Below are 13,466 nucleotides of genomic sequence, written 5' to 3' on the forward strand. Positions count from 1 at the left end.
AGGGAATAAGAAAGGGTTTTAGCTAAAAGGGTATTTTTTTTTTTTAAATGGCACAACGAAATGTGTTAAACTTAAGATTTCAATTGTTCTTTCATATGGTTGACTGCAAAGTATTTTAGATTTAGTTACACAATTTGGAGTCTCTTCTGGGTTGGATGGTGAAATGCGACTTCAATTTTAGAAGTTAAGTCATTTGAGGCTTGGAGCCTAATAACCAAGGTATATGTGATATAGTTTCTGTGGTTACTGGTTAGGAAAGCTAACTGTGTGATTGAGCAATGTATTATTGAGGATCAAACAACGGGAAAGGCTATGGCCTTTTGTGTGTGTGTGTGTTTTTATGAAAACAATCAAAATAAATTTTTGATGTGGCAACGGCAAGCTTTTATTTGTAAGAGTGTACTTCTGGATTCTGGAGCTCTTTCTAGCTTGTTGTCCTTGTTATTTCATGAAGGAAATCCTTTGCATTTGTTATTCTCATATATGCATTTCTATTTGCTTTGTATTTTTTATTCTAAAATATGCCTGTTTTTTTTTTTATTTTTTTTTTTGGGTAAGTAAAAATATGCATTTCTATTTGCGATATATTACTTTTATTTGAGACAGATTATTCTACATGTTACTTTGAAAATGTCATAGCCTTACTTGAAGGTTCTCTTTTCCCCTGTGCTGCTAGCCTCACATGCATTGTGTAATTTTCTCTTATTTTTTATGTGAAAATTTCAGGAGGTGCAAAGTGGGTGTAAATTCGCATTAAGAACACTGTTTGAAATGCATTACATGCTTTTCTATCTGTCTCCAAATGCAGAAATGTATTTATCAAGCTTTACATGATACCTAAAAATGCCATTGCCTGTCGCTTTGAGTTAGAACAGTTTGCTTCAGTTAGCTCATTAGAAGCGAATTTAGATGTTTCTTCTGCTGTTTCAGTTCTGAATGACTTCCAGAGGTTAGATCTCACTCAGTTGCTTGTTGCTTATTTCATTCTCATCATATATTGATATCTTTTAACGTCTGTTGAATTACCTCAATTTTGACATATTAATATCCAAGTGTACTTTCAAGAGCTGATTGGTACCTCTGCATAAAAGGTTTGTTATGTTCAGTTTAAAATGTGAAAGGCATTGCCAACGTGCACTGTTTTGTTCTTAGCAAAACTTTCACAGGAAATCTGCACTAAGTAGGTGTAAAATGTTGCTTGACCACTCAAGTAACCCTTTTGATGGCATCAATGATTTTGAGACAACCATGGGAATTATTTGGTGAAGTGAAAACTATGATTATTATGGGGAACAAAATTGATGCCATAGACCTGCTTTAAGCAAATTATGGAGCTGTACAAGAATAGATGAATCATAATGAAAGCCTATTCTGTTTCTTTCTTACTTCTACCTAGAAGCCAATCCAGCGATGCAATGACAAGTCCTGAACATGTCTTGGCTGGAACACATTAAACTCTGCAAATCTAGGGCTTCCATACACACCTGTGAAGTTAATTTGGGAACCACACATGCTTCAATAGCGTAAATAGTGCATATACCTTACCTTAATATGAAACTAAAAACATGCTTATCCCCAAACCAAAACTGGCAAACAAGAAGAGTTCAACCTTTGCAGAAACAAAAAGCCTCTTCTTAATAAACATGACTTTATGGTTCATATTTCTATTACACTGGTTATTCCTTAGATATCATGCAAAATGGATCCTGCTCCTTTGATCTTAGACTTGTCCATGAAAAAAAATGAAATTGGAGTTTGAAGAAGGGAAAGGCATATGCAAAGAGTTTTCAAGATTGTAAGAGACAGAGGAAGATTCTTCATATTCTAGCATTGTTAGTAGTCTTCTTACCATGATGGGGCTTACTGAAGAAGTAGTTGAAGTAATCTGAGAAGAGAAGTTGCTTGTATATAGGAATCTCTCTTATTTCCATCAACTCTGGCAAGGGACCGATAACAGCATCAGATCCTGGGTTAACAAAGATAGGGACTGAATCCCTGTTTTTGTTTCGGTTGACAACCACACGGTGCTCAGTACTTTTGTATCAGTCATTGCTTACTATTTGTAATTTCTCCAACATTAACAAGAAGGGCTCCATTGATCGGGGGGACATGAATCCAAGTGTCACCCTCAGTTCCTCGGACATAAAGCCCACCATTATCATCTTGAAGAAGGACAGTGATTGTTGATATTAATCCTGCTGTGAGTTCAGGGTTTGGGACCTTGGATAGTAGTTAAGGTTGATTCTTGGTGAACTTTGCTTTGTCTCACATCAAGTCCTTTCAATAGCACTTCCAGCAGTCTTTTTACGACAATTTGGGCTCTCTTCATGCAGTCTAGCACTTGATCACTACAAGAAATTAAATATTTGTTTTAGTTCTCCCGATAGTACTACCTGGGCTCAGAAATTTCTCATTGGATCTAATTAGCAGACTTTGTGCATGCAAATGTTATATCGAAGTTGTTCCACAGTCGTGTCCTAAAAGGAAATTGAGACTGGATGAGTGTTGAATTCAGCTAAAAATATGGGGAAAAACTTCAACCAAATGATATGAATACATTTAAAAAAAAACCACACGTGATATATAAATTAATAATCTCTTTATACAATAAAATTATACATATACATGACTCAATTAGAAAACCTTAGTAAAATATGATTATAATGTTATTTGTTTTCTCTTGAAATTGATGTCTTTTTGGATTTTACCTCTTAACTTTTTTGGTGATTTTGAGGCGATGGAGCAGGGAAGAAAGGTGAAAAGGATTTGATTTTAGTTTTTTTTTTCTTAAGTTTACATATACAGATTAAAATAACATAATTACTCTTTAACTGTTTTTTGAATTTACCATTATATTCTTCTTTAATTAAAGTTAATCGTAGGTCGATGGAAAAGTGTCGTTTTGAACTTTTCGAGTAAGAAAGTGCCCTAATGCCAAACCTGGGTAAGAGGAAAATGTCGTTTACTCTTAAACCTGAAAAACTATCTCAAGTGCGTGTACCAGTTTTACCTCTCCTGACAACTTTAACGGGATTTTGTTAACGTTTGAAAGGTAGTAGGAGGTCTTGCGTGCGTCAATACTAATACCCGAGGGGCTATAGATTTGGCTAAACCTTGGGGATTTTAAAGTAATTATACCTAACTTTTGAATACATTTTTAAAAATAAACTAAATAAATAACTATTATTAAAATTCATAGGAAAACCGGTTATCACGTTGATAAGGTAACATAGCCAGAAGAAAATTTGGAGTATTCATGGAAGCAGTGGTTCCAAAACTGGCGTCTTTCACTTTCTTAAACCCTAACTCACCACTTCGCAGGTTTTCTTCTCCTTCTTCTTCTTCTTGTCTCTGCCTTTTGTCTTCCACCGACGCCGTTTCGCTCGGTCACCTCACTCGCCCCGATTTCCCCATTCTCCACCAGCAGGTTAATGGCTCCAAGAAACTCGTCTACTTAGACAACGCCGCAACTTCTCAGAAACCAATTTCTGTGTTGAATGCTTTACAGAATTATTATGAAGCTCATAATTCCAACGTCCACCGCGGAGTTCATTACTTGAGGTTTTAATTAATTGCTTTTGTTGATAATTGTGTTTGAGTTGGCTGAATTCTGTTTGATTTTAGTAGTGTTTTGTTGTGAACGTAGTGCGAAGGCTACGGAGGAGTATGAGTTGGCCAGGAAGAAGGTCGCGGCTTTTATTAACGCGTCGGATTCTAGAGAGATTGTTTTTACGAGGAATGCTACTGAAGCTATCAATTTAGTGGCGTATTCTTGGGGCCTTTCAAATCTGAAATCAGGAGATGAGGTATAANTTTCTTCTCCTTCTTCTTCTTCTTGTCTCTGCCTTTTGTCTTCCACCGACGCCGTTTCGCTCGGTCACCTCACTCGCCCCGATTTCCCCATTCTCCACCAGCAGGTTAATGGCTCCAAGAAACTCGTCTACTTAGACAACGCCGCAACTTCTCAGAAACCAATTTCTGTGTTGAATGCTTTACAGAATTATTATGAAGCTCATAATTCCAACGTCCACCGCGGAATTCATTACTTGAGGTTTTAATTAATTGCTTTTGTTGATAATTGTGTTTGAGTTGGCTGAATTCTGTTTGATTTTAGTAGTGTTTTGTTGTGAACGTAGTGCGAAGGCTACGGAGGAGTATGAATTGGCCAGGAAGAAGGTCGCGGCTTTTATTAACGCGTCGGATTCTAGAGAGATTGTTTTTACGAGGAATGCTACTGAAGCTATCAATTTAGTGGCGTATTCTTGGGGCCTTTCAAATCTGAAATCAGGAGATGAGGTATAATTTTTAGTTTTATTTTTATTTATGTTTATTAGGATTGTTTGAGGGCATATGTTAGACAACCCTTTTTATTATTATTATTATTTTTAGATATTATATTTTAGCCGCTGAATATTAGACTCAGTTTTAATTGGTGAAAAGATTGCGGATGTAAGAGTTGAGGATTAAGGATTAATTTGTGGTTAAGGTGGATTTTTGGGAAAGAGGGATTGAAGAACAGATTGATGTTTGTTTATATATATAGACGTTGCATAACATTAATTTTCTTGCAGATCGTACTCTCAATTGCTGAACATCATAGTGCGATTGTTCCCTGGCAAATTGCAGCTCAAAAGACTGGTGCGGTTTTGAAGTTTTTGGATATAAATGAAGATGAAGTTCCAGATCTAACCAAGTTGAGGGAATTGCTCTCAAGGAAGACAAAACTTGTAGTTCTTCATCATGTCTCAAACGTGCTTGGTAGGTATCCCATTGCGGAAACTTCTGCTTGAGGCAATAAACTTTTAATGGTTGATTATTTGACAAATTCTTGTTATTTGTTAGCCTTTTGGGTTTACAGTATCTATTGCTCTTGTACTTGGCATATACTTTTCAGCATGTATGATTTTAGTGCTTTGGAGACCCTATTAAGTCAGATCTGTTGTTGTTTATTACCTCAATAGAACTGTGGCCATTTAAAATTCCTACTGTTTACTTATAATTACCAACTTTACCATGTTTTTGGTAAGCTCTGAACTGACATATAGTTGTGCCTTTACATAGTATAAATAGAGTCATGTTTTCTCCCTTTTTGTTTGTTTTAGTGGTTGATGGTTTGACTAATTCTCAGGTTATACCATTTCCTTTTCTACTGAGGGAAAGGTAACAAATTGGTTATGCTGGTTGAGATTTTTTTTTTGTTTAAGATTTTGGTTCTTAAAGTGAATCGGCCATTAATTCTTTAGATGAGAAGATTCCATCTTTTGCTAATAGTATTGAATTTCGTATTGCGAAATGGACCATAAAGTACTTGGGTCATCCTTTAGGGGGAAATCTGAAGACCTTGGAGTTTTTGGTTTCCGGTTGCGGAGAGTTGAGGAAGAATATTGGAAGGGTGAAAGAGTGCTTGTCTTTCTAGAGGAGGGAGACACTAGTGTAATTATTGTTACATAGTCTGCTAATATATCATTTGTCAATTTTTAGAATACTTGTTACAGTGGCTAGAAGGATTGAGAAGATGAGATTTTTGGGGGGAAGGTTATGGCGAAGGAAGAAGAATCATTTAGTAAGGTACAAGATAGTGTCTACACCTAGGAATCATGGTGGTTTGGGGCTTGCTAATTTTAAAAGAGGACGTCCCTGGTAATTTATTACTTAAGGATATGATGCCTTTGTTTCTAATTCTAGATTGGTGGTTGGTAATGATCAATGGCTTGTATATTGAAGGAAATCTGGCTGGTTATTCTTTAGCTTCTTTATTTTCGTGGTTCTAATGAGAGGATATATTTCACGTTGATCATTGTACTTGGGAGTGGCTTTTCCCTTGTAGTAAAAAGGAAATGCCAACTAAGATGGAAACACAATATACCCCTCTGTCCTGCTCCTACCGTGATTCATGCCCTAATATTTCTTGAAGTTGCCCAATTCTTTTGTTCATGTTCTTTTCTACTGAGTTTTACATCATATTGTCCCTATTGAGATCTCATTTATATACGTAAGTACATGATGCCACACAATTAGCAATCTTTTCTTTGAAACTATGAACAAACACCGTGCAAATTAGATGCTCCCCCTCGTTTACTGATAATATTGATGGGAGATCTTTTAGATATTAATCAATAGTGATTACTTGTTAATGAAAATATTAATATGTTTATATATAATTTTTCTGTAGCTTCTGTTCTTCCAATGGAAGTGATTGTGAATTGGGCTCACAACGTCGGTGCTAAAGTTCTTGTAGATGCTTGTCAAAGTGTTCCCCACATGGTGGTGGATGTCCAGGGTCTTGATGCTGATTTTCTTGTTGCCTCTTCTCATAAGGTTTGGTTATTGCCTTGTATAGTGAAATTTAAGCCTTATTGGAAACTTTATGAGCTTAAGAAATAATCATGCTTCAGATGTGTGGGCCTACAGGCATCGGATTCTTATATGGGAAGAGTGATCTTTTGTCTGCCATGCCTCCGTTTTTGGGTAAGCTCTTACTTTTGGAGCTAAAATTAGAGCTTTCCTTTGAAGTTAAATTTTTGCCTACAAGAGTTGTGCATCTCTGATTCTGTGTCAGTTTTTGCACTGGTACAGTTTCTAGGTGGTTCCAATCTGATGTGTTGTAATTTCTTTTGTTCTTAGGTGGTGGAGAAATGATTTCTGATGTTTTCCTTGATCATTCTACATATGCAGATCCTCCATCCAGGTTGGACTTTTATTACACTTTTTACCAATATTATATTATAAATGGACACAAGTACTGGAGTGCGGGAAGATTTCTTTTATTTACCTTACATTTATTGAATCTGTTTAAACTTTGGTAGCCCGGTGAAAATGTGAATGTATTTAGTCATCAATTCTTCTAGGACATTAGCTGATAACCATATAACTTGTGCTTTTTCATAAGAATTGGGATGAAATTATCTCCAAAAAGGAAAGGGTTTGTTTCTGCTATTGTGGACATGTAGTCCACTTTTGTAACTCCTTTTCATCATTAATTTTTATCCTTTTATTCCTGGTGAGGAAAAAAAAAAGTTTTCTTGTGGAAACATATGAACATCATGACTTATAAATATGCGTTTAGAAATTATTGGGGAAGTAGTTAGATTGGAACAAAACTGATTTACCCACTCTTTCTAGAACCACTTCCTTTTATGTTATATTTTTCCAGTTCCTTTTTCACCAAATATTTATTTCATTGACGTTTCTTTATATACCTAAGTTTCACTGTTCCAGATATTGCTTTAAGAATGTGTTGCCTTTTTATGTTGCTAACATTTTATCACTATCATTATATACTACACAAATATCATCGTGGAGATATGTGCTCGAGAACCTTAGATGGGGGTGTAGTCCATATCTCTACTACTTCTAGAGTTATTCCACTTGAGTTTTTTTCTCTCTTAGGGATGTGTACCTCCTTTCCCGGTTTGATTCACAAGAACCCCAAGATTTAAACCCTAATGTATCTCGTCTACTGTTAGATTTGTCCCTTAAAATTCTATCACAGATTTCACTTATGGTAACAGTAGGTGAGATGTGAGATAAAGTTTTGATTTATAGGGGTCTACATTATGTGGACTGAATTTATAAAGGAGATTGATGGTATATGCCGTTTTTAGTAATAGGTTGAACAAGTTGGAAGATAGTGGTAGAGAAATCATCCTTTTTATTTGTGGTGCAAACTGAGCTGTCTCTATTGATTGCTCCTTTTCAATTTTCGTTCTTTACAATTGAAAGCATCTGTCAGATGTCACGGTAATGTAGTTTTTGCTCAAGGATATAATTCAATAAGTTTGTATTACATTCTTGTAATTTGTTCTTTTTTTTTTTTTAATGGTTGATTCAGTTTTTTCAGGGAATCAATATTTTTAATATGATCTATTTATCACTCTGGTATCTTGAGTGCATGTTAATTGTTATTACTTCCTATATGTGCATTATTCCTTTTCCTTCTGAATGACTACAGTAGTTAAATCCATAATGTGCCACTATGTATGAACATTTCATTGTACACTATCCTGAGCTATGTTCTCCTCATTAAAAATAATTTTAAATTTATCTGCAATTCTAATTTAACAAAGTTGAGGATCATTCAGTCATGCATTTTTATTGTATAATCATCTGTGGATCAGATTTGAAGCTGGAACACCAGCAATTGGAGAGGCAGTTGGGTTAGGAGCAGCAATTGATTATTTGTCAGCAATTGGCATGCAGAGGATCCATGAGTATGAGGTAATTTGGTTTTTCTGCTTTCTGTCTTTCCCAGAGAAATGCTAACATATCATTACCACTGGAATTACTTCGGTATATTTGCATGAACTGTAGCCCTCATCTGTTGCATTGCACTTCCCAATAAAGGAATCCTCTCTGATCCTGAAGGGATTTATATATTTTTGTTATATTTTCTGTTGAAAATTTTAGATCTTCCAAGATATCGAGATGCATACATCTACTTGTACAGGTTGGGTGTCCATTTGTAATCTCAGCTTAATCCATTTTGAATATAAAACTTGAGCTTGGATTGCAGCATTTGATTTGCTGTGGACTGTTACTGATTTGGTCAGAGAAATAAGAGATTAGTTGCTTGTGCATTGTCCTGTGGGCTCTTAAATTACATTCATTGAAACCTCAAGAGCCGGGTTTAGTGGTAAATGCCCTATATTTCAACTAAGAAGTCAAGGATTCAAATCCCTTTGGACCCACCTACTTAAGACATTATCCAGTGAGTTTCTTTGTTACCAAGGTTGTGTGATTTGGAAGAGCCTGTAATTTAGAACTTGATCTGGAAGAGTCATCTACAAGAGTGTTTCGGGTGTGAAGACAAGTTTTTAACACATTACTATAGAAGTTTATGGGGATGTTATTTTCTTGGGAATCTCTGTTTTCTATCCTACTACATCATCCCTTTTATATTTCTATGAACTTGGTAACTAGGTATTTGTATTTTTAGTTCTTTTTTCTGTAACCCTCTTTCTTGACTAATTTTATACTTCAATTTTTTTTTTTTTTTTTTTTTTTTAAATATTCCTTAAAGGGAGTGAATTAGAAGCCATATTATTATGGTGCTGTCTAGTTTTATCATATGCTTATCATGGCCACAATTGGTGTGTTGCAGACGGAGCTGGCTAAGTATTTATATGAAAACCTCGTTTCCGTCCCAAATATTCGGATCTATGGCCCCAAACCTTCAGAGAATGTTCATCGGGGTGCTCTTTGTTCTTTCAACATTGAGGATATTCATCCAACGGATTTAGCAACTATCCTTGACCAACAGGTACTAGAAAAATGAGGCCTTAAACACTTGCACACATGGAATGTTTACATTTTGTGTTTCTTTTCTCTTATATATATATATATATATATATATATATATTAGTCATTCTAACGTATTGTCCAAAAAGCAAAAAAAAAAATTGCTTAAACAGATTGAATAGGAATATATTTTGGTAGCTACTAACACACTCAAATACAGCATGGAGTGGCTATCAGATCGGGTCATCATTGTGCTCAACCTCTTCATCGGCATTTAGGAGTCAATGCAAGTGCACGCGCTAGCCTCCATTTTTACAATACTAAAGAAGATGTTGATGATTTCATCCAGGCACTGAATGAAACTGTCAGTTTCTTCAACATGTTTAAGTAAAGGTGTTTTTTTTTTTTTTTAATCAATTGTTCTTTACATTTACTGTATACTATATGAGTTAATCTTCTTTGATCTGTATTATGATGGCTAATATTTGTCTAGAGATTCCGGCCTGTGACTCTGAGTTCACCTTTACCAGATTTCTTATGTGTTTGTGCTGTTGGAATATGCGGACTGAGTAATTCGGAAATATTTATGGATAGAGGTTGTCTAATTGCAATAATCATGCGCCGAATTAAGCCAAGTTCAAGCTTTCTAATACTCTTAACCTGAGTGACTCGCGAGCTTACCGAGCTCGGCAAAATATAATCCTAAATCCCTAAGGTTTCGTTTGTTTCGTTTTTGGGATTACTATTATTAGTATTCTCAAAAAAGCTAAACAATAAAATGTCATTATTCTTAAAATATTATTTTATATTTTTCAATTTCTTTTAAATCTCCTAAATTTGTTAATTTAACTATACACTCTCAAATATTTTTTTTAGAAATTGCAAAAATACTCTGGCCACCCTTCCGCTATGGTGGCCGGCTGTCCATATTTAATGGGGGGGTTAGGGGTGTTTTTGTTAACTTTTAATATTTTATTATATGGGTATTTAGTAAATAAACAAACATAAGGGATATTTTTGTTAATTTTCAAATCCTATATCGTAATATTCGCCCAATTTAACTTTTTTCAAAAGATTATTCTAAAAACTATCAGAATAATGAACCAAACGGAGCTAATTCTTCTCTTTCTCTCTTTATTCTTCCTTCCACCCTTCCTTTATTTATTTGCTTTTTCTCCCCTCCTTAGGCATGGCAATGGGGCAGGTCAGGGCCAAGGACCCTATTCCCCATCCCCGCCTCCATCTTCAAAATACTCCTCGTCCCCATTACAAGGATGACGGGGGATTCTTCGTCCCTGCCCCACGGGGAATTTTAGAGGTCTGTCTTCATCTCATTAATTTTATATTGACATCAATTATGAGAATAGACATATAACAAAAACTATTTGAGTATTACCAAACACAATAGTTAATTCTCTTTCAATATTGAGATTCATCTACATGATAAACACTTAAGGTAATGTTTATCATGTATGTATATATATATGGGGCGGGGATTAAAACTCCTCCCGTCCTCGCCTTATCCCTACAAAAACCGGGAAAATTCAGGGGGCCATTGCCATGGCTACTCGTTCTTCGCCACTCTCTCTTCTTCCGTCTTTTTTTCTCTTTTCCCTCTCTTTTTCTATTTTACCTCTTCTCTCTTTTTCCTCTTTCTTTCTCAACAAATTCGCAATGTTTTAAAACTAGGCCCGGCCGGGCCGGTTGAAACGATTCGACTGAGACCCGACTGGTGAACAAGGTCGGGAGAGGCAAAAAACCAGAAAAGTCATTTGGCCCAGTTTCACCTGCGATTGGACCGATGTATTGTAGCAACCTGCCGGTCCAACCGATTTTTCCCAAAAACCGAGTCAAACTAAAACCCCATTTATTTTGCTAAACCCACTTTCCACCTGTTTTCACCCATTTGTGATCCATGTCCCTAAAATCTTCCACCAATGACTCCCCCATTCTAAATCCCTTTTACCATGTTTTCATTTGACAATCGAGTCGTAACCTACATTTTCTCTCTTCCATTTTTGCTTTCTTCATTTCATCTTCACTTTACCTTGTGTGAATCTTCCATTTGCACAAGCAATCTTTATTCCATCAAAATCAAACCCAAAAAATTTCTTCAAAATTCGTCATTTTCACGCAAAATCCCAAGAAAAATGACTTAAAAACCAGTGAAAAAGGCGCAGAGAACAATATGCAAATGGGTCCGTTAATGGTGATGATTCAAAGAAAGATTGACGAAGCCTACTTAGTTTAAAGTGGGGTGAGATTTTGGACCCGGATACGGATAACATATTCACCATTGGATTGACAGGAGTATTGACTTGGGCGAGGGTTCAAGTGTTGTGGCAATTGCTGGTAATTTCGTTCTTTGTTGCCGCTTTGAAATATTCTTTTATTGCGACCTTTCTCATCTTGATTCTCATCATTCTTCTTTGATTCGTACAACTCTGTAATGTATAATTGGCTTTTGTGAGTGCCCAATGTTTGAAATTGTGGACGTTGTTATTGTTGGTCACAAAGTGTTTGATAAATTACCTGACCAACATAGTTTCTAACCAACTTGATTATTTTTCTTTTTTTAACTCGCACAGGATACATGGCAAATGTTTACAACCGATTATTTATAGTTGCATTATAAATTTGATAGTGAGAAAACATATCCCTTTGATTACTTTGATTGTTGCATTATAAATTCAAGGGAGGAATTTGATATATATCCTTTTGACTACTTTGATCTAGGATTCACAAATCAAATACATGCTTCTTGTTCACTAATCACAATGGGTTTATTCTTTTTAAAATTCTCAAGTTTATGTTTTTTTATCAAATCAAATTGCAAATAATGGGTTTATATTTTTTAAAATTTTCAGGTTTGATGGCATCATCAAGATGACATCACCGGCCCAACCTGCCAGTCGAACCGGTTTAACTAGTCGACCTAAGACCCGGCCATATTGTCGGGTGACACCCCAAGTTGGGTATTAAAACATTGCAAATTTGATTCAACCCGCAGATTATGGTGAGATCTAGATGGGCCAGCAAGGCCATCACCAAACCAAAACAATTTCAGCCCACAGGTCACCATGGTGAGGGTGACCACGGGTTGCCGCAGTGGAAGACCGCTGGTGAACGGCAGCCACGTCACAGCTTAACCCATGCTCAAGCCTTCAAGACCTGACCCGCGACTTCGCTTGTATGAATATTGATTTTTGGGTTTATTTTGGCTAGTATAAATATTGATTTGTGTTTTTGGATTGATTGTTAGACATTGTTTTAAAAACCGGATCGGACCGGCTGGTCCAACCGGTTGGACCGGGACCAAGTCAAGTGTCCGGTTCGAGTCACCATCAAACCCGTAATTACACATTAACCCGCTTTAAACCGTTTGAAAACCAGATATAATAAGTGAACCGCCGGTCCAACCGGACCGATGGAAAAACCGGTCGAATGTGAAAAAATCCTAACTCTACACAATCGCAATTGCAAGCCCGTTCATTCTGAAATCTGAATCTGATTTCATCTCTGTTTCTCTGATTTCTCATCTTCTTCTCCTAAGCAAATTCCTCTTTGAAATCGCACTCAAATCGCAACCATTCACCAAATCGCAAGTTCGCAACTAAACTCTCTCAAATCGATGCTGACGCGTTCCTCCCTCGCCGGAAATCGACGACGACAACTCCATTCCCTGCTGGAAATCAACGACGACGATGGCTGCTCCATTCCCTGCTAGAAATCGACGACGATGACGGCAGCTCCATTCTTGGACGACGACGACAGCAGTCCCATTCGTCGGCGACAGCTCCATTCCTCGACGATCCAGGTAATAAACATGCCATTTACAAGTTTATCTTCAATAATGATTTCGTTTTTAATGCTTAAATGTGATTCTTTTGTTTGCAATAATTTGTACTGTTAATCGGCAACAACAATTGAACCAGTTACACGCCATTCACAGGTTCATCTCTAATACGTATTAGAATTTTGGAGAAACTTTGGTTCAACCATCTAGTAGGAGGAATGCTTGCTTGCTGAATTAAATGTTGATGAACTTTTTCTGCGTATTTGCATTTTGCTAAAGGTAGTTTGTTTCCAAAGAATGTTGGTGCTCAATGAAATAGAATCCCTTATATTTACTTTTTCCGTGGAATTAAATGTTGATGAACTTTTTCTGCGTATTTGCATTTTACTGAAGGTAGTTTGTTTCCAAAGAATGTTGATGCTCAATGAAATAG

At 36.3% G+C, this 13,466-nt stretch overlaps 1 protein-coding gene and 1 pseudogene across 1 annotated transcript; one reads left to right on the forward strand and one right to left on the reverse strand.

Annotated features, from left to right (window-relative positions):
• Positions 1 to 1,817: 1,817 nt before the first annotated feature.
• On the reverse strand, positions 1,818 to 3,155 carry LOC116130955 (annotated as a pseudogene).
• A 49-nt stretch (positions 3,156 to 3,204) lies between these two features.
• On the forward strand, positions 3,205 to 9,794 carry LOC116131013 (cysteine desulfurase 1, chloroplastic). Its single transcript, XM_031416678.1, has 9 exons — positions 3,205 to 3,561; positions 3,647 to 3,806; positions 4,572 to 4,758; positions 6,173 to 6,318; positions 6,396 to 6,468; positions 6,625 to 6,688; positions 8,118 to 8,217; positions 9,101 to 9,259; positions 9,458 to 9,794. Exons 1-9 carry the CDS (start codon positions 3,257 to 3,259, stop codon positions 9,626 to 9,628), a joined length of 1,365 nt encoding a protein of 454 aa, XP_031272538.1. The 5' UTR covers positions 3,205 to 3,256; the 3' UTR covers positions 9,629 to 9,794.
• The last annotated feature ends 3,672 nt before the right edge of the window (positions 9,795 to 13,466 follow it).

The sequence above is a fragment of the Pistacia vera genome, unplaced genomic scaffold, assembly GCF_008641045.1.
Source record: "Pistacia vera cultivar Batoury unplaced genomic scaffold, PisVer_v2 Contig227, whole genome shotgun sequence".
In the NCBI taxonomy this organism is placed as follows: Eukaryota; Viridiplantae; Streptophyta; class Magnoliopsida; order Sapindales; family Anacardiaceae; genus Pistacia; species Pistacia vera.

Coding starts and splice junctions, on each gene's coding strand:
- LOC116131013 (XM_031416678.1), top strand. CDS start 3,257: ATGGAAGCAGTGGTTCCAAAACTGGCGTCTTTCACTTTCTTAAACCCT. Junction 4,759..6,172: donor TCATGTCTCAAACGTGCTTG/GTAGGTATCCCA, acceptor ATTTTTCTGTAG/CTTCTGTTCTTCCAATGGAA. Junction 6,689..8,117: donor TATGCAGATCCTCCATCCAG/GTTGGACTTTTA, acceptor TCTGTGGATCAG/ATTTGAAGCTGGAACACCAG.